Raw genomic sequence first — 26,090 nt, 5'->3', positions numbered from 1 at the left:
TAGGAAATTGAACACAGTAAGAATTGGAATGTGATAAAAAGCCATGAGTCAGGTTACAGATATGAACTCATATTGAATTCATGCCTAGTATTTTACTGTTTCAGCCACATTAGATAACCGTATAGTCTACATATGGAAAAATACAAAGTTGTTTCAAATCTACTGTTGAGAGACAATTTAATTTAATCCAAAAATTAAACTTATAAAAATGTTACAAGTTGAAGTCATTGTTTTCTTATTATACTTACACTAGCAAGTTATCTATCCATGCATATTTATATTCACAATATTCCTCTAAACCCAAAAGAAAGGAGTACTGGTATATTTTAGTCATCAGTCCTTGGATTGGGATATTTTTAGGGAACCACAATATCAGGGCCAGCCTGATCCTTCTGCATGAAAGGCAGGGATAGATAATGAGAACAACAATGAATATTTTTTCATGTTAATACATCTTAAAATGATAGATTACCCAAAATGTTTTGTTGTTGTTATAATGCAGAGACCCAACTCCCTCCCTCTCCCCTTCTTCATTTTCCCTGTCTTCTTAAGATAGTCATGTCCTCTTTTCCTAGACTCAGTTTATAATGAAATTAATAGCCTGGGGCTCAGCCTAACCCTAAATAGGACACAGCTTTGGCTAAAGTTGATAATATACTTGAGAATATTTAAGAATTGATATAATTTAAGTGTAAGTATCCACCCACAAGATATTGGTAGCTCTTTAGAAGTCTAGAGTTAACATTAAGTGACCACAACAACAATGAAGCCTCCACTATATGTACACACATACACACACACGCAGACCTTACATTCTTAATTCAAAGGTGTAAAACTTACGTTTCTGCTTCATCACCCACACAATTATAATGGAGAAAACAAAAACAGGTAAAGGTAAAAGCTGTGATCATAACACCAATTACGATGATGAGTAGACGTCTTCTAAAACTGTCCAGCCTGATCTCCATTGATTCAGTGTGCTTAGCTCCTGTCAAAGAGATTGTATCACCAGAAAATGTGTTAAGTAAACAAGTTTTCTCCTGTTTTGATTGTGGCTTACCACTATAGGTCAAAATCAAATCTTTTCATCAATGATTTTTTTAAGCATAAGTGTTCTACTGTCATTTTCTTCTCTCAGTCATGCCCTTAGCCACAGTCTAGAAGCCAAATTTGGGAGACATCTCTGGCTAATCAGTATAATTCCCTAGGTTACCTCTGCATCATGGCTTTCTAACCCTATTACCTAAGTTTTTGAGAGTGTGTATCTTGCATGTGTGAATGAACTTGAGTATATGTGTGTGTGTATGTGAATGTATATGGTGGGAAAGGGGATGGGACAAGAAAAAAACCCTTGTTGAAACCTACTATGTGTTAGATACTATGCTAGATTCATTCACATAGTATTATCTAGTTTGCTTGGGGTTGAGGTTGGTGGATTGGGTGGGTCAGGGGGACAATACATCTATACTCTTTATGCTTGTATGTTGCTTAGATTTTTCACACAGAAGGATAACTCTTAGGTATTATCCTAGAAATTCTTAAAGACTTACTAATGGTAACATCCAAGAAACAGCAGACTTCTTAAACACAGCTACCTTGTCTGATTAAGTGCTCGAATGCATAATATAATAGATTGTAAATTCTTACCTGTAGTAGAAGATCCATTACTATGGTTTGTATTTAAACAACTATTTGTCCAAATGGACACAAGTAGGACATAAATAAAAAGATTCATGTCCAGTGCTTTGTTCAAATGATTTTCTACCAAGGAAACTGCTGTATTTGATATGGGTCAGCTTGTCAAGGGGTTTATGACATCATTATCATTTCGTGTCATAGTCTGACAACATAATCTCACCATGGGGAAGCATGAGCTTCTGTCTAGGTCAAGTTAAGTGCACTGGATTTTATTAAAAAAAAAAACTACAGTACTACTGTTGAATTTCTGGCTGGAGAGTGACATATTAAAATCTACATTTTAGAAAAACCATTCTGGCTGTTGTATAGGGAATAGATCAGAGGGGCACAAGCAGAAGAAAGTAGTAAGACAATTAGGAGGCTATTATAGTGGTCCAGATGATAGAGGATGGTAGCTTGAAGCAGAGTAGTGGTGGTGAAGATAGAGAAAAATTGATGAATTTGAGAACTTGATGATAGGTAGCCTATGGGGCATGAGGGGGAGAGAGGTAGCAAGGATGATTCATTCATTCAATAAAAATGTTGAGTGTCTATTATGTGACAGGAAGCTTTGCACTAAGCACGGAACATTCAAATAGACATAGTTCTACCTTCAAGGAGCTCAAAATCAAATGGGAGAGACAGACATGTAAATAATCAATCACTGGGTGGTGTGATGTCATGGTACAGTGCCAGAGGAGCACACAAATGGAGTATGTGTTCAGAGTTGGGATTCCTGTAAATGACCCTTGAGTATAGGTGGCGTTTTAAAGTTTTTTAAGTGAGAGTAGGAATTCATTGAACCCCAAAAGGAAGGAAATAACATTGTATTGCAGATAGAGAAATCAATATTCACAAGGCATGGTTGAGGGAACTTCATTTCCACAAGGCCAAAATGAATAATGTGGGGGAGCAGATAGCTGGAAATAAAGCTGGAGTGGGTAACCCTTATAAAAGGGTTGTGTGCTAAGGGCCTTTCTTTAAGTCTATTTTTTCATCTGTAAAATGAAGAGAAAAGAGATGAAAGAACATGGCCTATAAGGATAGCACCCTTTGAAATCATCCTTTTGGGATCATTGGAATAGAACAAAATTAAAATTTTTTTTTGAAAATACAACTCACTTTTACCCTGAAACTTTAAATAATCCTGCTCCCCAAATACCTTTTAACAGTATAAAGATCAGAAAATGTTATTTTTACACAATGTTACATATCAATTACATCTCAATAAAGCTAGGAAAAAAAACTAAAACAGGATAATGTTATTTTATTCCTTTTTGAATAAAATGATCTTTGAGTAATGCTTTTAAAGTGAAAGAATGTATTAACTCTTTTTAAAATCAGTATTTTTTATTTCTAATGATGGATAGTTGATAGACAATTTTTTTTTAAGAAACTGTTTATTTTCTGTCAACCTTATTTCCATTTAGTTTCAGACTTTGTGGAAGAACAACCTAAGACCACTCAGTGGTTGCTCCTACCCATTCAGTGGCCTGAGCAGTAGTGTTGCAGACCAGTATTTGGTGGCAGGCTGAGTGCTCCAGTCTTCAGTAGGAAACTGCTGAATAGGCACGGAGGGCACCTGCATGCCTTCAGACCAGCCTGTGACTTCAGATTGAGCAGCAGTGAACTCAGGAGCTGGAGCAGTCCATTCACCCTGAAATTCCTCCTTGGTCACAGCCTTTTCAGCAGTGGCCTGCTCTTCCTTTTCAATCTCTTCAGGATTTCTGTAGAAGTAGAGATCAGGCATGACCTCCCATGGGTGTTCACGGAAGATGGTGTCACGCATGCGCAGGACTTCCTAGACCAGCATCCATAACATCAGACCCACTGAGTGAGCTCCCTTGTTGTTGCAAGGGATGGCAATGTCCACATAGTGCAGAGGAGAGTCTGTGTTACACAGGGCGATGTTGGGCAGGTTAACATAAGACACCTCTGTGAAAGGCTGGTGGTTGGCCCTGGGATCAGTAACCACCAGAAATAGGGCTCCCAGAAGGCTGCCTGGATCTGGTTAGTGAAGGTCCCAAGAGTGAAGCGGCCAGCAATAGGAGTGGCTCCAGTGGCAGCAGCAAACTTCAGCACAGCTCGCTGGCTAGTATTCCTGGATGATGTGACACTGACATGAGCAGGGTTTTCAATGGCAACAATGGCACAAGCTGCCAGCAGAAGCTTCTCCCAGGCTCTCTTCAAATTTATGATGTAGATGGCATAACTTTTCCTTTTGTAGATGTATTGTTCCACTTGTAAGTCAAGGTCAGTGCCACCTAGGTGTGTTCCTGCTGCAAGGTATTCGAGGACATCCTCCTCCTTCATTTGTAGGACATCAAGGGCTCCGGACATTGTGAAAGTCTCCCTTTAAGTTATGTGGGAACCAAGAACAGCGCCGTATGGGCCCTTCTCTAGGTAGCGCAGAAAAGCGATAGACAATATCTTAAAGCCAGTATTTCAGAAATAGCTTCCAAATTAATTTGAACATTAACTTCATATTCACAGTGGTTACAGAAACTACCCTTTTTCTTTTTGCTTTAATATAGACATATGATTTTATTTGTAAATTTACATGATTGGCATGTTAGAATTCATTTCACTCAGAAATTCTGGGGTACAGTTTTGATTAAAATTGTATATTATAGATGTACTCTAAAATTCCATTTCTTGTTTTAGATGTTGTTATTGTTTTTATTGTTGCCAGAACTAGGCTGAGGACCAGTGAGGCACTTGCCTCTGGCACAAAGTTTAAGCAGTGCCCAAACACTCAGTAATCAAGATAAATAATATTTTAATGCAATATTTTAAAAAATTAATGCAAAAAAAAATCATGATATACAAGTTATCAAATATTTAAATAAAGATAGAATCTGACCTTACACTTGCCCCCTAATCCCAGCTCTGCATCTTTGGCCTGCAGGGCCATCCTTACCCTTGTCACTTTAAAAACCAGAAGATCAGGGTCCAAGGATACACCCAGTGTTTTAAACATCACTGTGTTGTTCCCAAGACCCCTAGAACTCTCTCTAGGACATCTGCCCCTAGACTGCTGTTTGATGATTGTGTGAAGAATGCCTCTTCCTGCTTTCTCTCTCCTTGGCTCACCAGAGCTGAACCCTTGCCACTTTTCTGATATCTCCACTTTTATTTGATTGTCTTCCTCCCGAAGTTTGACCAACACCATCGCCAGTGGAATCAGAAGTACTCAATCCCATCCTAGCTTGCACAAGGCCAAGTTGGAATCCTCAGCCTTTTTCCAGGTGAGACAAAGGAACCTTTCTGAGGCTTCCTCCTCACGGCTTTCTACTGCCCTCCTCTGGGCCTCAGTTGCCAGTGCAATTCCACTGTGGGCCTTCGATTTTTTTTCCCATTAGATTTTTTTTAATAAAAAAAATATATACGTGCCTTATAAAAATTTGAAATCACACAGAGGTATTTCAGCTTTCCTTTGCGACTTCAGTTCTTTTGGCCCCTTTAAAATGGCTCTAAATATTTGTTGCCCATGGCCTTCCGTGATGCTTGAAATCTTCATCTTTAGTTTTAATTGCCTTTTAAAATTGCATAAGGTATATATTAATCTATTGTCATTATGCAAAATGAAAAAAATACAGAAATATATAGAATAAAGAGTTATAGAGTCCACTCTTCCACTACCCTATTTTCCCATTCTAGAGATAAAATGACTCAAGTTTCATGTGCATCTCTCTGGTACACATTTATATACATATCAGGTACATGATGCACACATACACTAAATGTAAATGAGATCATTCTATAAGTATTGTTTTTCAGAGTTTTAAAAAATTACACAACTATGTATACACTCATGTTCATAGCAGCATTATTCACAATAACCAAACAGTGGAAACAGTCCAAATATCCATCGAAAGATGAATAGATAAACAAAATGTGGTATAGCCATACAGTGGAATATTATTTATCTTTAAAAAGGCATTAGATTCTGAGACATGCTCCAACAAGGATGAACTTTGAAGACATTATGCTGAGAAATAAGCCAGTCACAAAAGGCCAAATACTCTGTAATTCTAATTCTACGAGGTACATAGAGTAGTCAGATTCATAGAGACAGAAAGTAGAATGGTGGTTATTAGGGGCTGGGGGAGGAGAGAATGCAAATTTATTATTTGATGGGTACAGGGTTACAGTTTGGGATGATAGAAAAGTTCTATAGATGGGCAATAGTGATGGTTGCACAACAATGTGAATTTATTTAATGCCACTGAAGAGTTAAAATGGTCAATTTTATGTCTATTTTACCACAATAAAAAATTTAAAACCACATAACTAATACATAAATAAGTTCCTTTTAAAAGAGCCAAAGCCCAGATAAAAGAGAAACTTAAACATACAAACAAACAAACAAAAAACAGAGTCAAATGTAAACATTTACAAGACAAAGCATAAAGGACCCAATTGACCACTATCTCTGCCCAATGCCATTGTGCTCTCCCAAGGTAATGGATTTCAAACAGTCTGGTGTGTGTTCTTCGAGTTCCTCTTCTATACATTTACATTATAGCACAGGTCTGGAGCTAGACTGGGTTAAAATCCTGGCTTCACCATTTACTAGCTCGGTGACCCTTGGGCAAGTTAATGTTTCTGTACTTTAGGTTTCTCATCTGTGAAGGGGAATATTAATGGAAGCTTCTGAATGAGGGCTACAGTGAGAATTAAATTAAATAATGAATGTATAGCATTTGGCACAGGGCCTAGCACATAATAAGTGCCCAAGAAATGTTAGCTATTAATATTGGATATAATGTCTATCTTTAGAGAGTCAGCAAAGTAGGCCAGCAAATAATACCTGTGACATTAAAAGCAGAAATAGGGGACTGGAAGGAGGTTTGAGAATAGATACCAGAAGGGGCAGCAGAAGAGCCCAAGAAAGGAAAGTGAGCGGCTGCCAAACAAACCTAGCATCTACCTTTATAGAGCAAAAAGTAGAGGAGATATAAGTAAACATAGATAGACCCATAGAAATATGAGTATATTTTTATTTTTTTTGTTTCAATTACAATTGACATTCGATATTATTTTATATTAATTTCAAGTGGACAGCACAGTGGTTAGACATTTATAAAATTTATGAAGAAATCTCCTGAGTTAGTCTAGTACCCACCTGGCACTATACATGGTTACTACCTTCTGTTTCAAATCACTGATTCGAGCCTCTGCTTCATCTAATCTACTGTTGATTCCCTCTAATGTATTCTTTATTTCAATTATTGTATTCTTCATTTCTGACTGGTTCTTTTTTATGTCTTCTATCTCCATTTTTATGTTTCCTATCTCTTTGTTGAAATCCTCACTGAGATCATTGAGCATCCTTATAACCATGTTTTGAACTCTGTATCTGGTAGATTGCTTGTCTCAATTTTTAGTTCTTTTTCTGGAGTTTTCTCCTGTTTTTTCATTTGGAACATGTTTCTTTGTCTCCTCATTTTGGCTGCCTCTCTGTGTTTGATTATATCTATGAGGTAGAGATAGTCTTGGTAGGGTGGCCTTATGTTGTAGGTGGCCTTATGTTGTAGCTGTCCTTGGGGCCCAATGGCACAATCTCCCTGGCCACCTGAGTGAGGTGCTCAATGTGTGTTCCTTGTGTGGGTGGTGTGTGTCCTCCTGCTATGGTTGAGCCTTGATTGCTGTTGGCACATCAGTGGGAGGAGTTGACCCTCAGGCTGACTGGCCTGTGAATATTGGCCATGACCATAGCATACAAGCTGTTCTCCAGGGGCTCAACTGAGAGAGCAGGATTTGCCCCAGTGGGTTCTGGTGCCTGCTGAGACCACCTGTTGTATCTGCCCCTTGTGAGGCCTATCATCTTTAGCTGGCCGCCAGTTATGTTGGTTCCAAGGCCTCTTCCAAGGGGTTCCCATGCAGGCCAAGTTCATCAACTGCCTGTGTTTGGCCTGGGGCTAACTGGCAGGAGCTACAAAACAATCTGTCATTGGTTGCTGCCTGTGCTGGACTTCAAGGCATGTCAGAGAGGTCATGCTGCAAACTGAGGCCTGCTGACACCAGTACCATGCCTGGGGCAGCTCAGCAAAAGGCCCAGGGCCTTCTGCCTCCTGCTGACTTCCTGTAAGGCTAGCCATTACGTATAGAGCCTTGGTCTATACGTAAATTAGGTGAGGTGGGATCTCAGGGAGTCACCAAGGTGGGTTGAGTGGTGTTCACCAGGTTGATGGAGATTCAGATTTAGCCCCAATGCTGAGCCTTTTGCCACTCAGCAAAAGGCTCTGAGCACACCAAGGCCAGTTGCCACCCGCCTGGGGCCCATGGATCCCTGAGTGTTGTCTATGAAAGACTGCAGCTCAGTCTTAAGCTAGCTGCCCATTGCTGAAAGTACCTCCAGCAGTGTGAGAGTTGGGTGGGAAAGGGTCCCAGGGAGTCACCTGGGTGGAGTGAGTGGATTTCACCAGATTTAGATTTGGCCATGTTGGGGGAAGGCTAAACATGAGACAGATGGAGCTTACCTGTGGACTGTATGGGAGGAGGGATCAACACAGAGATAATGTCAGCTATCCCTCCAAGGCAGAGCAAGCAGATTTCACCAGTCCAATGCAGATTCAGATTTGACCACATGGGGGGAGGGCTCAACACAGGAAAGATGGTGCCTTTCTTCACCGGCTGCAGAGGAAGAGGCCTCAACACAGGTACAATGACGGCCTCACCAGCCCTCACCGTGAAACCACACAACTCAGTCTCTCCCTGTATGCCTCTGGTGCCTTCCTGGCCACTGTTCCTTCGCTGGAGCCCAGGGTGAATGCCTGCAGGTAGTGAGTCTATGTGCGGGCCCTTTAAGAGGATGCCTGGGTTTATAGCTGTCTTCTGTCCCACCCAGACAGACAGAATCCCCAATGATTTTCACAGCCAGATGTCGTGGGGAATCCTCTTCCCAGCACTGTTGCTCCAGGCTGGAGAGCTTGTTGTGGGGCTGTGACCCCTTGTTCCTCAGGGGTTGCCCTCCACAGCTAAGAGATCCCTCTATATTCTTAACTACCACACATGGGCGTGGAGCCAACCCATTTCACGTCTTTACCCATCCTACCATCTTGATGTGGCTTCTTTACATCCACAGTTATAGGACTTCTGTTCAGCTGGTCTTCAGATGGTTGTTTGTGCTATAACTTAGTCATAATTTTAATGTGGCCATGACAGGAAGAAAGCACAGCATTTATCTACTCCACCATCTTGCCTGGACCTTCCAACAAAGGTGACTTTAATACACTACTCTCAGTACAAGACAAATCAAATAGATGCAAAATTATTATGGAGATAGAAGATATATACAACATAATCAATAAAGTTGACTCTATCTATCTATCTGTCTATCATCTATCTATAATTTTGTGCTTTTTTTCCCCTCACAATTATGACGAATTGATCTATCTGCTTAAAATAAAAAATCCATTATTTCGGAAAACCATTTATCTCTCCTCAACCTTGTCCTGATAAGGGCTAGCAATCCTAGAATCCCTCCCTCTTGGCCACAAGGGTAGGCATATGGCTCAGGCTAGACCAGTAATAGTTTCCTATCTCTGTCCATACTAATTGGTTTATAGTTAGCCATATGACTCAGGGAAGGCCAATCAGGGCTTTACCAAGTTTTTCAAACAATTTGGGCTCAGAACTTCCTTTTCCACCACTGGTGGTAAACCTGGCAAAGATGTGAATTCAGAGTTGCCTGCGCCATGGTCTCTGTTGGCAGGAGTAAGCTAATTTGAAAGAATAAAACTGACATAAAGTGAGACATAAAGATGAAAGATGGAGAGAATTTTCCAAGAGAGTCACAATTTCAGTTGTCCCTGAGGCCATCTGCATCTGTGCCTTTTTGGCTGTTTGATTATATGTATCAATATATTTCTTCTTTTTTTCACTAATTGGAATTGGGCTTATGTTATTTGCAACCACAAGAATTCTTACATGTATATTGGTGTGGTGTGTGTGTCGACAATAAGTTAATACCACAGAGGTCTCTGAGCCATTAATTCAGATCACTGGGTCAAAGGAAGGCCCAACATGTTTGGTCTCAGAACAGCAGCCCCCAGCCACATCTCTGTAACATAGGACACGCTGCTGAGGTAGAAAGAGGCTGAGGCCAATGTTCACTGAAATTTGAAATTTCCCCCTACCCGGCGTTACCAACACACCTTCTCTTTGCAGGCTTAAGCATTTCTTGTGAGAAGGCTGTTATTAACTTTCTCTCCTTATGCCCCTGTGCTTACTAACAAGACTTCCCTGCCAGTGCAAATGCATGTGTGTTCCCACCTGCACACACTTATAACGTATCCACATGTGTGCCCTCAAGTGCCTTCACAAACTCTTACGTAAATATGCATGAGACCTCAGGTGAGAACTTGCAGGAAGCATTTGTAGGACTATAAATTATATTTTGTTTATTTTTAAATCTCACATGCCTGTTAATGTGCTCTAGTTATTACCACATAAAAGGTGAAAAACATTTTTGAACTCAACTGCCTGGTTCAGCCTCAATTTATTCAGTGACTGACATTAATGAAATTGCAACAAGTTGCTTTCTAGAAGGTTTTGAATATCCTCAAAAGGAGATCTTGACAGTCTAGTTTCCGTTTCACAGTTCTTTGCTTGTTCTGCCATCATGTGGGCAAGGAACATAGGTGCTGTGGAGATAACGACCCAGCTTTCATTTGAAAAGAGCTCTAATGATCAGAGAATATTTTTCCCTCCAGGGGTGGAGGAAAAGAGGGAAGGACACCGGGATAAATATGAGTTCTTAATCAAGGAAAACTGACTGCTTTTACTAAATCTTCACAACCAGTTTAGGCTGCTGGGTTTGCTCATTAGCGCTACTAGGTGCCAGGCAAGGAATTCTCGCAATAGTCCTCCCAGGGGCCAGCTGGGTAGGCGTTATCATTGCATTATTGTCTTCATTTTACAGATGAGCCTACTGAGGCTCAGAATGGCCAAGTAGCTTTTAAGTAGCAGAGCCAGGATATTCTGAAAAAAAAATTGAGAATATAAACAAGAAATATAAAATAAAAAGTCTCATTAGGAAATTACATACAAAGAAATATGGGTGATTATATATAATATAAATTATAAAGCTAAGTAATAAAATGAATACTCATGAATCCACCAACTAAAGAAAAGAACACCATCAATGGCATTGAGTTTGTCTGTGTGTTTCTATACTTTTGCCTCCCTGGTCTTAGATCTTGACTTTTTTCATTCCCTTGATTTTCATTAATGTTATAACCCAGAAGTATGTGTCCCTAGTTTTGTTTAATTCTGAAATATATAAAAATGGAAAGATATTTTACATTTCTTCTGTAACTTGCTTTATTTATCTATTTTTACTTTTTAGATATTTTTATTAAAAATTTGTATTTTTTAATTTTATTTTTCAATTCCAGTTGACATATAGTATTATATTAGTTTCAAGAGAACAACATAGTGATTAGACATTTATATAATGTACAAAGTGATCCCCCGATAACTCCAGTACCCACCTGACGCCATACATAGTTATTACAATATTATTGATTATATTCTCTATGCTGTACTTTACATTCCCATGACTATTTTATAACTGCCAATTTGTACTTCTTAATCTCTTCACCTTTTCCCCCAAGCACCCTAACCACCCTCTTATCTGGCAGCCATCAATTTGTCTATGAGTTTGTTTCTGTTTTGTTTATTTTGTTTTTTAGATTCCACATATAAATAAAATCATATGGTATTTGTCTTTCTCTGTCTGACTTATTTGTGACTTGTTTACTCACTGAAAATTGCTTGTGACTTCCATCCACATTGCTGTGTGTACTTGCAGTTCTTTTTTTCAGTGATGCGTAGGACTCTATTATATGAATGTACCAGAATGTACTCATTCATCCTCTTGTTAATGGACACTTGGCTTGTTTCCAGCTTTCTGCTATTACATCAGTTCTGCTATGAATGTCCATGTACTTGACTTTCGGTGCATGTGTATAAGAGTTTCTCTAGAGAATATACCTGGAAGAGAATGGCTGCATTATAGGGAATGCAAATGTTCAACTTTTACTTGATAACCTAATATTCTTCCCCCAAGTAGTTGTATCAGTTTGTATTCCAACTAGACTATATAAGAATTTCCATTGATTCAGATCCTTGCTATCATTGGAGGATGTGAGAATTTTAAATTTTGGCCAAATTAGTTAGTGCAAAATGGTATGTCACTGTGGTTTCTAGGAGTTTGTCAAATTTGTATGTTTTCAGATTCAGTGGCATTAAACTGAATCACTGGATGGGGCAAAGGGACAGTATTTGAGAAGAAGGAACCACTTGGGAAAGTGTCTTTGTCCATATGCGCTGCTATAACAAAATACCACAGACTGGGTGGCTTATAAACAAAATAAATTTATTTCTTACAATTCTGGAGGCTGGAAGTCCAAGATTAGAGTTGGATAAGGACCCTCTTCCAGATTACAAAGTTCTTTATGTATTCTCATGTGACAGAAGGGGCTAGGGCTCTGTGGGGCCTCTTTTATGAGGGCACTGATCCCATGAGGGCAGTGATCTCATGATCCTCATAACCTAATTACCTCCCAAAGGTCTCACCTTCTAATACCATCACATCGGGCATTAGGGTTTCAACATGTGAGTTTTGTTGGGATACAAACAGTCTACCATAGCAGAAAGGGTTCTGAGTCAGGTCAGAGGTTGGTGCATTTAGAGAACAGAAAGAAATCACCATAGGTGGAACATAATGAGTTCACCCCTGCCTAGCTGGCTAAACTCTCATGTATTTACCTCATGTCTTGCCTGATTTGACCTGCAGTATTTGCCAGATCCCACCTGCCAGCCCTGACCTCTTTTGACCAGCCCTCAATTATTGCATCATATAACATGACAAAATTGTGTTTTAATTTAACCAGATGGATTCAAACTGGGTCTTACGCTTCTTATCTTTTATCAGATAGCTTTAACATTTGGATGAACTTCAAGAGTTTATTTCAAAATATCTTTCTTATCACTCCATCACTGATTCATTGTCAATTCCTCTTTGATCATTCAACAATTTTAAAATTAATGTGCATGTGGACTCTCACATAGAATTCTGAATGACATGAGAATTAATTTTTAGGAATTTAGTTTAGAACTAAAAATTAGCTTCCATTTCCTTGTCCTAGAACCAGGAGAGACCTTGTTAACAGCTGTGAATTACAGTTATCTTTGGGAGATTTAGCTGCTGGTTGAGTGAGTCTGATAGTCTCACTCAGATTTTGCCCTTTGGATTGCAACATATAGCTATTAAAAACAAAACCCAAGGTAAGGATATTAATGGAATTCGAATTGGCATTTATAGAAGACTTTATCTAATGACAGCAGAATACACATTTCAAATGTCCATGGAACATATACCTATATTGAACATATAGTGTATCATAAAATGTCTCAATAAATTTTAAAAGGATTTAAGGATTTATATTTTTGACAATAATGGAATTAAATTAGAGGTTAATAAAGCATATCTTGAAAATCTCCATGGGTCAAAAAAATATATCAGAAAAAAAAATTGGAAAGTATTTTGAAATTAATGAAAATAAAAATGCCACATACCATAATGTATAGGATGCTATTTAAGCATGCTTGGGGAAATTTATAGCACTAAACACCTATGTTAGACAAAGAGAATGGTCTTAAGTAAATGGTCTCACTTTCCATCGTAAGAAACAAGAAAAAGAGAAATTAAACAACATAAGCAGAGGAAAAGAATAAAGATCAGAGCAGACATGAATAAAATCTGAAACAACAATAACAACTAAAACTATAGATGAAAAGTCAATGAAGTCAAATGCTGCTGATTCTTTGAGAAGATCAAAATTGATAAACATCTAGCCAGACTTACCAGAAAAAAAGGGAGAAAACACAAATGACTAATAACAGAAATGAGAAAAGATATCACTAGAAATTCCACAGATACTAAAAGGATAATAGAGAAATATTGTAAACTAATGTATGCCCATAAATTCAACAATTTAGACACAAATGGCCAAAGCTCCACCAATTATTAGAATGAAACCTTTAAGAAATTAAAGTGTCTGAGCCTTGGTTTCTTTGTAAAATGGTGGCATTGTTGTGAGGAGTAAATGCACATGAAGTTCTTAGCTGCCATTATTATTATCATCATCATTAGGATGATACTGGGAAGAAACCATATGATCCACAATCAGCTACTATAGGATCTCGTTGATTTGGTAAACCACTCTTTTTGGATCTCTGATCTTGTTTAACCATATCTTTTTATTTTAAAAATTCTCTTACTCACTAGAGAGTACTTACTGGTGCCTTGTACATTAAAAGCCTAACTAATCACTGTCAATAAATTGTGCTGATAAAAAGGTTTGTCATTTAAATAACTGGAAATTTCAATAATTCAGAGTACCCAGGAAAAATAATTTTAAAAACATTCTATGTACATTTTTGGACTATAGAGCAGTAATTAGAATTCATTCAAAACATTTTGCTAACTCAAAGTGTAATTTAAGATATTACTAATCAGGCGTGTGTTCGCCCGCTGTGTATCCTTTTTCAATTGGGGTTCTTCAGCTGAACCGCTGAACACAGAACATATTTGATTGACTATCTCCTCAGTGTCTCTCAAGGAGAAATGACTAGTACAACTCCAGATGCATAGGAGAATAGTTAATTCATTACATACGGTGGATGTCTTAGGGCATCAGGGCTTAATTTCCTAGCATAACCCCAGTTAAAAAAATGCTAATTTACAGAAATGAGCCACCATCCACCCATCTAACAGGGATGCTCTGGGGATTAGTAAGATAAAGTCTATTAAACTCTTAGGAGAAGCAAACTAAGTGCTTACTCTAATACAGCGGTCTCCAACCTTTTTGGCACCAGGGACGGGTGCTCCTATGAGAATCTAATGCCTAATGATCTGTGATGGAGCTGAGGTGGTGATGCTAGTGCTGGGTAGCAGCTGCAAATACAAATAAAGCTTGGCTCGCTTGCCTGCCTCTCACCTCCTACTGTGCGACATGGTTCCTAATAGGCCACGGACCAGTATCGGTGTGCAGACTGGGGGTTGGGGACCCCTACTCTAAGGTAATGATGGGTTTCTGATTCATTATGGTCACACTGAAACTTTTTAAAATGTTTATTTTAAAAAAATAAAGAATATATATTTACTGTTTTAAAAATTGGGAACATAAACGAAAAATATTCAGAAACATACCACCTAAAGATAGTCAGATTGACATTTCAGATGCATATCAATCTAATTTTTAAAAAAATCATCTATATATACTTTTAATACAAGTGATATTCTGGAAATTTGAAACATAAAGAATAGCTTTCCCTTTAACATCAGTCAAAACATAGACTTTTGAAGTTGAAAGAGAGTTGGAAGAGAAAACTGAGTCCTAGAGATTGGAAATAACTTGTTCAAGGCAGGGCGGAACCAGGGCTGAGACTGCAGCCTCCTGCTGCATAGCCTAGAGGTCTTCCTTCTCTTTCCATTCTACTGCCCATCATTAGAGATCTGCTAACTTTGTGCTTTAATCAAATATCTTTTCCCTTAAAATATCTTTTCTTTTTCCTGCCAAGTATGCTTAAGAGAAATTGGCTGGAAAATAGGGGGAGAGGGAATTTAGTTACACACATTGTTTAATTAAGCCCTAATGTCATTCATTCTTTCAAAACAGCTTTGAGAACCTGGTTAGATTTGTTTCTAGCTCAACTTTTTTTTTTTTTAATTAGAAAAGTAGATTGGCAGGTCAGACAGTGCTACTGAATGAAATAGGCCTAGTTGCTTTATAACATGTTTTTAATTTAATGTTCAACAAAGGCCAGTTACCCTACACACAGATTGATAAACAACCAAAGCTGATTGTCAGGCAATGAAAAACACTGCAAGTTGATTGCTGCATGCCTGATTTCCTAAGCATGGTCTAATGCAATTTGAGATAACCTTGAAGCTTTACACAAGCCTTACACAAGTTTGAAATAACTATTTCGAAATAGTTTAGAGTGGCCTGTAAATGATTTCAGGTAGCTTGTAAATCATGTCAGACATCTCAAAATGCCTTTCCAAATTCTGACCATGTTTAGCAAGAGTTGGAGATCAGGCTCAGAAATACATCAAGAGATAATAACAAAGAAAGTGGGTAGGATTCGAATCATGTGGTTTAAGGGACACCTGGAAGACTTTCTTGTCCATAAAACTCTTTCCTATCATATGTCAAGTGCCTGAAATTCTCTCTTTATAGACTGGAGCCATATGACTAAACAACTATCTTAGTGGGAATTTGTTTTAGGAGCCCTAGGTGAGGGGATCAAGAGGGGAGCAATTGCTATGAAGAGCAGGTGGCTTTACTAGGTGGTCTCTCCAGGTCCTGTCCAGCTTCTTAGAGACAAAGGTATAGAGGTTTTTGTCTACAGTTTATTTTCTTTCTAAATACAGTTCACTTCTAAAATAAGTCACTTTTTCCCCCAAAAGAGGTTCACTTTGTTTAATACACAATCCTCATGACTTATGTAAAAACGTTATGGTTTGCAACTCAAATTGTTCAAATGTACTGTTTGATTTTTGATTTGAGTTTATTTAAAGTGAGAATTATCTTAATATTTCAAAATGAATGTGTTTTAGTAAAATAAAATAATTTAATCCCTTTCTAAATAATATATATCTCAAAAGTCTTAAATTGCCCTCCTGAATTCTTAAAGCATCAGAACAAAAATCTATCCTGACAGCAATAACAGCCGGGTCCTATACTTCACCTACAATAGGGAGAAAGTAGATCAACGTCAGTGTCTACAGGATTAGGATGTGACCTAGGGTCCTTTATAACAGTGTTGTAGTAATGTATGTCCTTTCTTAATAGAGACATTTTCTCTAGTAAATTTCCTGCACATTTAATCGCTCATTGGAATCTGCTTTGCAGAGGATCTGGACTAACACATGGGAGAAATGTAGACAACTGGTGAATCTTAGAGAAGGATACATGGAAGTTCTTTTCCTTTAAGTTTGAAATTATATCAAGATAAAAAGTTAAAAATAATTGATCCCGTGTGTATAAGGGCCTTATAATAAAAAATGTCAATCAAATTTGGACCCTTTATTTGCCCATAGATGAGAAGAGTTCAAATGTGACTAACCTACTAAGATCATAGAAGCACATTTTCTAACTTTATCCACTTGAATTTTAGAATTTGACTTCAGAGTACCAACCTTAAATATTACTATCCTCACATGAAAATGTTTCCATCTACCTTCTCCCTGCAGTTAAACCCAGATAACAGTTTCTTAACGTCAGCCTGAAAGCCCACACCCTCTTTCAAGCCATTGAAAAAGAAGGCAGCTTTTACATGGAATTTATCTAGTTACACGTCCAGACCCATGTTTCTCTTCTTACTTCTAAGAGCGAATGCTTGCTGATGTTTACATACTGGTTCCCTTTTCTCTTTTTGCTACTCTGTTTCTGCAGTGTTACCATTTTCAGTGGGTATGTGGAATAAACAGAAGACTCTATCAATTTTTTCCTTCCACTGTTGTTTTTGCCTGCTGTCAGAGATAGCTTCATCAACCATAAGATAGGATTTATTTTCCTGTTCCAAACAAATCAAGTCTTTAAACTTGATGGACCCTTTAAAATCTTAAGTACTTAGAGCATGAATGGAGTCATCAATAAACACATGGTGAAAGAAAAAAGTCAAAGGACTGAAGACTGAAAAGAAGACCATCTTGCCCATCCTCTTCATTTACCTATAGAAAAACCAAGGCACAGAGTAGAGACATCACTGGACCATGGTGGCAGACCTGAGGTTAAAATCCAGGTCCCCAGATTTGTCAAACTAGTCCTCATTCAACTGCATCATGATGTGTCCCTGCTGACAACTTTTAAAATTGTAATTTGCTAAAACAGTATCACTGTGTTTTCATGCATCAAAGTAGGATGTACATACATATGTACAAACATAGCTACTGATAAAAACGTTATAACAACATTAAAAGTAAGCTTGGTAAGCAGAGGGGAAACATAAACCATAATGCCACTGTCTTAATACAGCATCCTGGTAGTACTTTACAAGTGGCATAATTTCAACTACTTGCAAGCACCTCCCTGGCACATTCACTGTTCTTACAGTACTCTCTTAAAGTGGTTCATTCTGTTTGTCTTCATTACTAGTTTAAGTGTGCACTGTCAGACGTTTTGAACATATCTGGTTTGTAACTTATTATATTTTAAATGGGTTATTTAAAAACAATATCTTCACATTTTAAGAAAACATCAAATCTGGGTGAAGACAGCTAAGGAAGGCCATACATTATTCAAACATTGTTATAAAGAACCCCAGGTCACATCCTAACCCTGTAGACATTGATGTTGATCTACTTTCTCCCTATTGTAGGTAAGGTTTAGGACACAGCTGTTATTGCTGTCAGGATAGATTTTTGTTCTGATGCTTTAAGAATTCAGGAGGGCAATTTAAGACTTTTGAAATATATGTTATTATGAAAGCAAATAAGAGAGAGCTTGGAGAATCTGAGAATACCATCAGACTGCAATGCAATTCTGACTCTGGATGAAGGAGACGAGGAGAAAAGCTTGGGTGGGAGTATTCTTGATAGCTATCTAGTGTAAGGAGTTCCTCGCTTTCAGGGAGTCTGAACCAAGGTCATATGACAGAGCAGTCCTGCATCTCCAACTCAGTCAGTGTCAGGGAGTGGCCAGTGGGAGATGTGGCCTTGGCACAGCAACCTCTCATAGATTTCAGAGTGCGGCAGCTGAGGCCCTTTGTCAGTTATGCCCTCTGTAGTAGGAAGTATATGAGATGCATTCTTATGGCTGCCCCTGTCCACCCTTTGGGATCACAGATCTACTTTTCTTCACAGGTTTGTGGAGAAGCTTCTGTGTAGTTCCTATGGACATTTCTTTCTGAGGGAAAGCTCAAAAGAAGATGGTTAGTCAGAAGGACTACAACCCCAGTTATTGCAGTTGGTCTTGTGGGCACAACTGGCACTCATCCCCTCCCTCCTCCACTATCCATTTCTAAATTCACTTTGCCCTCAGGTGTCTCCTCAGCAGGTCTTGATCGTTACCTGGTAATGGGACCCAAACCTTCATTCTTGAGTGGTGTGAGACCTTGTCTGTCTGGGATTGCAGTACTTCTCCATTCACAGTTACAATGGGGCAAGGAAGTACCAGGAGGTATCCATGTGAGCCACTTGGGATCCACACACAACTGTTCACTGCCATCGTTGTGTAAAAGCCATCCTGCCTCCTCCAGAACAACAGGACCTATTACCCTTGCCAGGACGGTGGCTCCTCTTACCTTCTTGTACTTGGACACAAGGAATACAGAGTGCCTTGGAATCAGCTCTGACTTGTAGTTCATTGGAACCTTTGCTGTGTCCCCTGGAAAGCATGCACCCCATTTGGGAAACAGCGCCTTACCCTTGTAGAGCCCAGAGATGAAGGAATAGAAAGAATAAGTCCCTCAATAGGTATTAGGAATGCAGGTAACTGGGACTGCTCCTGCTTCTATTCCTTGGTTTCTGGATTCATGTATCCTTAATATTGGAGTGCAGCAGCATAAAGAGGTCTGTGATTTAACAAATACACTATACTTTCAAGGTTTGCTCTCTATTTTCAGAGTGTTTCTTCTAAGCTGACACTTCAGTTGTACCTTTAGAAGATTGTTACAGCATTCTTTGAGACCAGCTGCCTCAACATGGTGTGGTATGTGATATGAACAGTGGACCCCGTGGTAATTGGTCCACTCCTGCACCTCCTTTGCTGTAAGGGGGTAGTTTGGTCAAATGCTATGCTGTGCGAGGTGTCAGACCTATGGATCAGGAATTCCATAAGCCCATAGATAGTGGTTCTGGCTGAGGCTCTGCAAACAGGAAAAGCAAACTTATGCCTAAACAGTGATCTATCCCTGTGAGGATCAATTACTTGGCCCTTCCAGGGTGAAAGAGCCCAATATAGCCAGTTTGCCACCAAGTGGCCACTATTTTTCAAGGAATAGTGCCTTACAGTGTTGGTCTCTGTTGAATATAAGTTTGGATATTCAGAAGTAGCAATACTAAATTGGACTTCTAAAATAGGAGTTCATGTGACTGGACCCATACGTGGCTTCTGTCTTTGTCACCATGACCATTCCATTCATATGTCCATCTTGAAAGTTCTGGAGTGGGTGGTGACAATGGCTGGCTAATGTTAACTGGCGAAATTATTTCATCTACTTGATTGTTTGGTGCTACTTCTGTGGTGCCTATTTGTACGCACTCCCACATATCAATCCACATGTCTCTATGCAGGATTACTTGTCTCAGATCTTCCAGTCTTTTTCCTTCCAAGCCCCTGATAGATGGCTAGCCATTGATCATTCCTTAATAATCTGTATATATTTTCACCTCAGGCCACATTTTTCTCTACACAAATTGGTTGACCAGATACACTGCTTGGCCAGATATGCTCCCTATTGTAGTCATTCTGTGAGGGATAGTTCCTTTATCATTCTATCATCTCTCTCTCATGAACCATTAGAAAGTAATGAAAACGCCATGTCCATTTACTCCTAAATACTTCAGGCTGTGTTTCCTAACAAAGTCATTCTTTACATAACCAAAGTATGATTATCAAAACCAGAAAATGTAACATCGAAATAATACTATTATCTAAACCATAATTCATATTCTAATTTGAACAATTGGTCTAATCCTGTTCTTTACAGCTTCTTTTTTTCTGGGTTCTGGATCCAATCTAGGATATGCATTGCATTTAATTATCATGTCTTCTTAATCTCCTTTAATCTGGAACAGTTCCTCAGTTTCTCTTTGTCTTTTTTTTTTATCTTAGAATATTTGAAGACTATAGGCCAGTCATTTGTATATTGTCTGTAAATTTGTATTTTCTGCTTTTTCCAAGTGGTTAGATCGGCAAAAATAACAAAAGTGGGACTGTGTCCTTCTCAGTTTGTAATATCAGGAGATATATGTCAGTTTGTGTCAACATTGCTGCTGTTAGCTTTGATCACTTGATTTAGGTAGTGTCATGGTCTGAATGCAAATTCATATATTGAAATCCTAACCTCTGAGGTGATGGCATTAGGAGGTGGGAGGGCTTTAGGAAGTGACGAGGTCATGAAGGTGGAACCCTCATTATTGGGATTAGTGCCTTTATAAAAGAGGCCCTAGAGAGCTCTCCTGCCCCTTCTGCCATGTGAGCTTATAGTAAGAAGGCCATGTATGAGGAAGCAGGTGCTCATCGGACACCAAATCTGCCAGAGCCATGATGTTAGACTTTTCAGTCTCCAGAACTGTGAAAAATAAATGTTTATTGTTTATAAGCCACCCATTCTATAGTATTCTGTTATAGCAGCCTAAATGGACTAAGACAGGTAGTAAGCGCCAGGTTCCTTCACTGTAAAGTTACCATTTCCCCTTTGTAATCGATAAGTAATTGTGGGGAACTACTTTGATATCACATAAATATTCTTTGCCTCCTAACACTTTCACTTACTAGTTCTACCATCCACTGATAATTTTTTAACTTCAGCATTCCTTCTAGATTTATTAGTTTGCATTTTACTCTAAGGAAGAAATTTTCCTTCTTACCAAATATATAATTAATTAAATAATTAGTAAGTTAATATCAGTATGGACTCATGGGTTCTTATTTTATTTAATGAATTATACTGTATTACTATCATAATTTATTTTGATGAACAAATGATTTCATTTCACCTTTGGGAGCCCACTGACTTCTGTGTTCTTTTGAGATGTCCCCGTCATTCTCTGACGCTTCTTTACTTTCTGGCACCACAAGATGTCTAGGAGAAATGACTGTTGCTTTCCTTAACAAGTTTTGTAGATCAAGTTGTATATTTACACAAGGTGTGTGTGTGTGTGTGTGTGTGTGTGTGTGTATTTAATAAAAATAAAACTAATTTTAAAAAGGTGTTACTCCTCAAAATCAGTTCATCAATTTCAGTAGTTTTATAAACTTCATGTTGTCATGGAGGCCATGGACCAGGCCCCTGGCATCTATGAGAGTTCATTGCCATTGTGAGTGGGCCATGGATCTTTTTAAATATTCACTGCTTCTCTAGTACTTAGTGTTTCTGAAAAAAAAGAAAAGGATAAAAAATGTTCAACCTCATTAGTAATGGGGGAAATGCAAAATAAAACAATAGTGGGTTGGGATAGGAGACAGAACAGTGTGGTGGTTAAAAGCATGGGTGTTGAAACTAGACTGTCTCTAATCAAATAAAAGCTTTGACCTTGCTAGCTATGTGATCTTGGATAAGTCACTTAACTTCTCTTAGCTTCAGTTTCCTCATCTGTAGAAATGAGTACAACAGTCTTTGTTTTCTATGGTTATTGTGAGGGTACAAGTTGACACATATAAAGTGCTTAGAATGGATCAAGTGCTTTGGACAACAATTTGGCAAAATCTACTAAATCTGAAAGTGCATAGGGTTCCAGTCAAGATAGCAGAGTAGATAAACACTGTACTTGCCTCCTCCCATGACCACATTAAAATTACAACTAAATTATAGGACAATCAACCTGGAGAACCATTTGAAAACTAGCTGAACAGAAGTCTTATAAATAAAATATAAAGAAGCCACATCAAGATGGTAGGAGAGGCAGAGACAAGAAATGGGCTAGCACCACTCCCACATGTGGTGGTTGAGAATTTGGAGGGATCTCTTGGCTGCAGAGGTCCCTCCTGAGGAGCGAGGATTCCAGCCCCACACCAGGCTCCCATCCCAGAGCACTAGTGCTGGGAAGAGGCGCCCCTACAACATCTGGTTGTGAAAATCAGTGGGGATTCCATACATCTGGGTGAGATGGAAGGCTGCCGAAAACCCATGTGTTCTCTTAAAGGACCTGAACACAGACTCACTCATTCACAGGCACTTGCCCTGGGCTCCAGTGGAGGAACAGTGGCTTGAGAGACACCAGAGATATACAGGGAGAGATTGAGTTTTGTGGCTTCAGGGTGTAGGCTGGAGGGACAGCTGCCATTGTCCCTGTGTTGAGACATCCTCCCCTGCAGCCAGTGGGTGGGTACTATCTTTCCTGTGTTGAGCCCTACTCCCATGTGGCAAAATCTGAATCTGTATTGGACTGGTAAAATCTACTTGCTCCACCCTAGGGACTCCCTAGAACCCCACCCCACCCAACTTGTGCACTGCCAGAAGCTCTTGCAGTAGCAGGCAGATGGAATTGGCCTGTGCTGCAGTCTTCCTTGGACAACTCTTGGGGGCCTGTGGGCTGCAAGCAGGGGGCAGCTGGCCTATGGTATGCTCTAAGCATTTTGCCAAGTGGCCCCAGGCTCAGCACTGGTGCTAAATCTGAATCTGTATTAAACTGGTGAACACCAAGGCCCTACCCTAGTGACTCTCTGAGACCCTGCTTCACCCAACTCACATACTTCCCAATGTACATTCAGTGGCTGAGCCATCTGAGCAGCCCTCAGACAGCATCAGGACTTGGGGTGCTATGGGACTTTTGCTGAACTGCCCCAGGCTGGGTGGGTACTAGTGGTAGCTGACCTCACTTCACAGCGTGGCCTCTCCTATGCACCTCCAGATCGAGCTCAGGAAGCTACCAACTGTGGATCACTTTGTAGCTCCTACAAGGTAGCCCCGGACCAGTCACAGGCAGTGGCTGAATTTGGCCTGCATGGGAATCCCTCCCAAAGGCCTCAGAACCAACACACCTGGTGGTTGGCTTTATACCACAGCAGAGCACCACTCGATTAGCTCCACAAGCAGCATACACAAAGGTGGTTTTGGCAGGCACCAGAATCTGCTGGAGCGAATCCTGCTCAGTGGGGTTGGCCCGCAGAGCAGCTTGTATGGTGTGGCTGTGGCCAGTTTACACAGCCAGTCAGCCTGAGGGTCAATCCCACCCACTGATGTGCCAACAGCAATCAAGGCTCAAATACACCAGAAGGACACACACAACTTGCACAAGACGTACTCCTGGAGCACCCGGCTCAGGTGACCAGGAAGACTGTGTCACTGGGCTCCATAGGACACCTACTACATAAGGTCACCCTACCAAGATTGGGAGACATAGAACATCTACCTCATAGATAGACTCAAACTCAGAGAGGCAACTAAAATGAGGAGACAAAGAAACATGTTCTAAATGAAAAAAAAAAAAAGGAGAAAACTACAGAAAAATAACTAAACAAAATGGATACAAGCAATGTACCAGATACAGAGTTTGAAACAATGGTTATAAGGATGCTCAAAGAACTTAAAACTAGATGTAACATTCTCAAGGAACTTAGTGAGAACTTCAAAAAAGAGATAGTAAGCATAAAAAGGATATAGAAACCATCAAAAAGAAGCAGTCATAAATGAAGAATACAATAACTGAAATGAAGAATACCTTATGAAGAATCAACAGTAGATTAGATGAAGCAGAGGATTGAATCAGCCATTTGGAAGACAAAGTAGCAGAAAACACACAATCAGAGAGAGCAAGGGATTGAAAACCTATTAGAAGAAATAATGATGGAAAACTTCCCTAACCTGGTGAAGCAAATAGACATACAAGCACAGGAAGTGCAGAGCATCCCCAACAAGATGAACCCAAAGAGGCCTATACCAAGACACAACATAATTAAAATGTCAAAGATTGTCTACAGCCATGCTACCCTGAACAAGCCCAATTCCAGCTGATCTTGGAGGCTAAGCAGGATCAGGCCTGGTTAGTATTTGGATGGGAGACCACCTAGGAAGACCAGGTGCTATAGGCATAAAAAATAAGGGATTGTAAACTGACAAGGTCCTTGTAATCTGTGAGGTCAACGAAGGATTGCCTTGCCTAAAAAAAAAAAAAAGTCAAAGGTTAAAGACAAAGAGGGACTCTTAAAAGCAGCAAGAGAAAAGTAGTTATCTCCAAGGGAGCTCCCATAAGACTGTCAGCTGATTTCTCAAAAGAAATATTGCAAGCTAGAAGGGACTGGCATGAAATATTCAAAGTGATGAAAAGCAAGGACCTACAAGCAAGATTACTCTACTTGGCAAGGCTATCATTTAGAATTGAAGGAAAGATAAAGAGCTTTCCAGACTAGAAAAAGTTAAAGGAATTCATCACCACCAAACCATTATTACAAAAAAAAAAAAATGTTAAAGGATTTCTTTAAGAAGAAGAAGGGGAAAAGAGAACATAAACAGGAGTGATAAAGTGACAATAACTATGTACCTGTCAATAATTACTTTCAATGTAAAGGGATTAAGTGCTCCAATCAAAAGACATAAGGTGGTTGAATGGGTAAGAACATAAGACCCTACATATGTTGCCTATAAGAGACCCACTTCAGATTGAAAGACACACGGACTGAAAGTAAAGGGATGGGAAAAGATATTTCATGCAAATGAAATCATATCAAGAGTCTTCTCTGACTACAATGGTATGAAACTAGAAATCAATTACAAGAAATAATCTGAAAATAAACAAACATATGAAGATGAAATAACATGCTACTAAACAGTGAACGAGTGACCAATGAGATCAAGGAAGAAATTCAAACAATTTGAGACAAATGAAAGTGAAAACACAATGACCCAAAGTCTATGAGACACAGCGAAAGCAGTCCTAAGAGGGCTGCAATACAGGCCTACCTCAAGAAACAAGAAAAATCTCAAATAAACAATCTAACCTTACACTTAAAGCTACTGGATAAAGAACAGCGAACAAAACCTAAAGTGAGTAAAAGGAAGGAAATAATAAAGATGAGAGCAGAAATAAATGAAATAGAGTCTGAAAAAAACAATACAAAGGATCAATGAAACCAAGAACTGGTTCTTTGAAAGGATAAACAAAATTGATAAGCCTTTCACTAGACTCATCAAGAAAAGAAAGACAACCCAAATAAATCAGAAATGAAAGAGGAAAAGTTCAACTGACACCACAGAAATACAAAGGATTATAAGAAAATACTACAAACAATTATATGCCAATAAATTGGATTATCTGGAAGAAATGGATAAATTCCTAGAAACATACAATCTCCCAAGACCGAGTCAAGAAGAAAAGGAAAATCTGAACAGTTTACTACTAATGAAATCAAATTAGTCATTAAAAAACTCTCAACATAACAAAAGTCCTGAACCAAATGGCTTCACAGATGAATTTTACTAAAAATTCAAAGAATTAAGACCTATCCTTCTCAAACTATTTTAAAAAATTCAAAGAGAGAAGACTCCCAAGCTCATTTTGTGAGGCCACCATTATTACCCTGATTCCAAAACCAGACAAAAATATTACAAAAAGAAAATTATAGGCTGATGTCCCTGATGAACACATATGCAAAATTATCAAGAACATATTAGCAACTGAATTCAGCAATACATCAGAAAGATCACATACCATGATCAAGTGGGATTTA

The 26,090-nt window shown here is 39.0% G+C and overlaps 1 protein-coding gene and 2 pseudogenes across 1 annotated transcript in view; 1 reads left to right on the top strand and 2 right to left on the bottom strand.

Annotated features, from left to right (window-relative positions):
• The window catches only part of CUNHXorf66 (chromosome unknown CXorf66 homolog), a 2,891-nt gene extending 1,156 nt beyond the window's left edge, over nucleotides 1-1,735 (bottom strand). Inside the window, exons 1-3 of the mRNA XM_039875690.1 lie at nucleotides 1,648-1,735; nucleotides 841-988; nucleotides 119-126 (exon numbers count right to left, since the gene is read on the bottom strand). Of these exons, the coding sequence (XP_039731624.1) occupies nucleotides 119-126; nucleotides 841-988; nucleotides 1,648-1,735 (244 nt within the window). The remainder of the gene's footprint in view (nucleotides 1-118; nucleotides 127-840; nucleotides 989-1,647) is intronic.
• A 1,396-nt stretch (nucleotides 1,736-3,131) lies between these two features.
• On the bottom strand, nucleotides 3,132-4,017 carry LOC120612137 (40S ribosomal protein SA-like; annotated as a pseudogene).
• A 20,319-nt stretch (nucleotides 4,018-24,336) lies between these two features.
• LOC120613417 (uncharacterized) lies at nucleotides 24,337-24,455 on the top strand (annotated as a pseudogene).
• Nucleotides 24,456-26,090: the final 1,635 nt, after the last annotated feature.

This window comes from Pteropus medius, unplaced genomic scaffold, assembly GCF_902729225.1.
Source record: "Pteropus medius unplaced genomic scaffold, Ma_sr-lr_union100, whole genome shotgun sequence".
Classification (NCBI taxonomy): domain Eukaryota; kingdom Metazoa; phylum Chordata; class Mammalia; order Chiroptera; family Pteropodidae; genus Pteropus; species Pteropus medius.
Note: the sequence above shows the minus strand (reverse complement) of the source record. Positions and strands in the feature narration are given on the sequence as shown.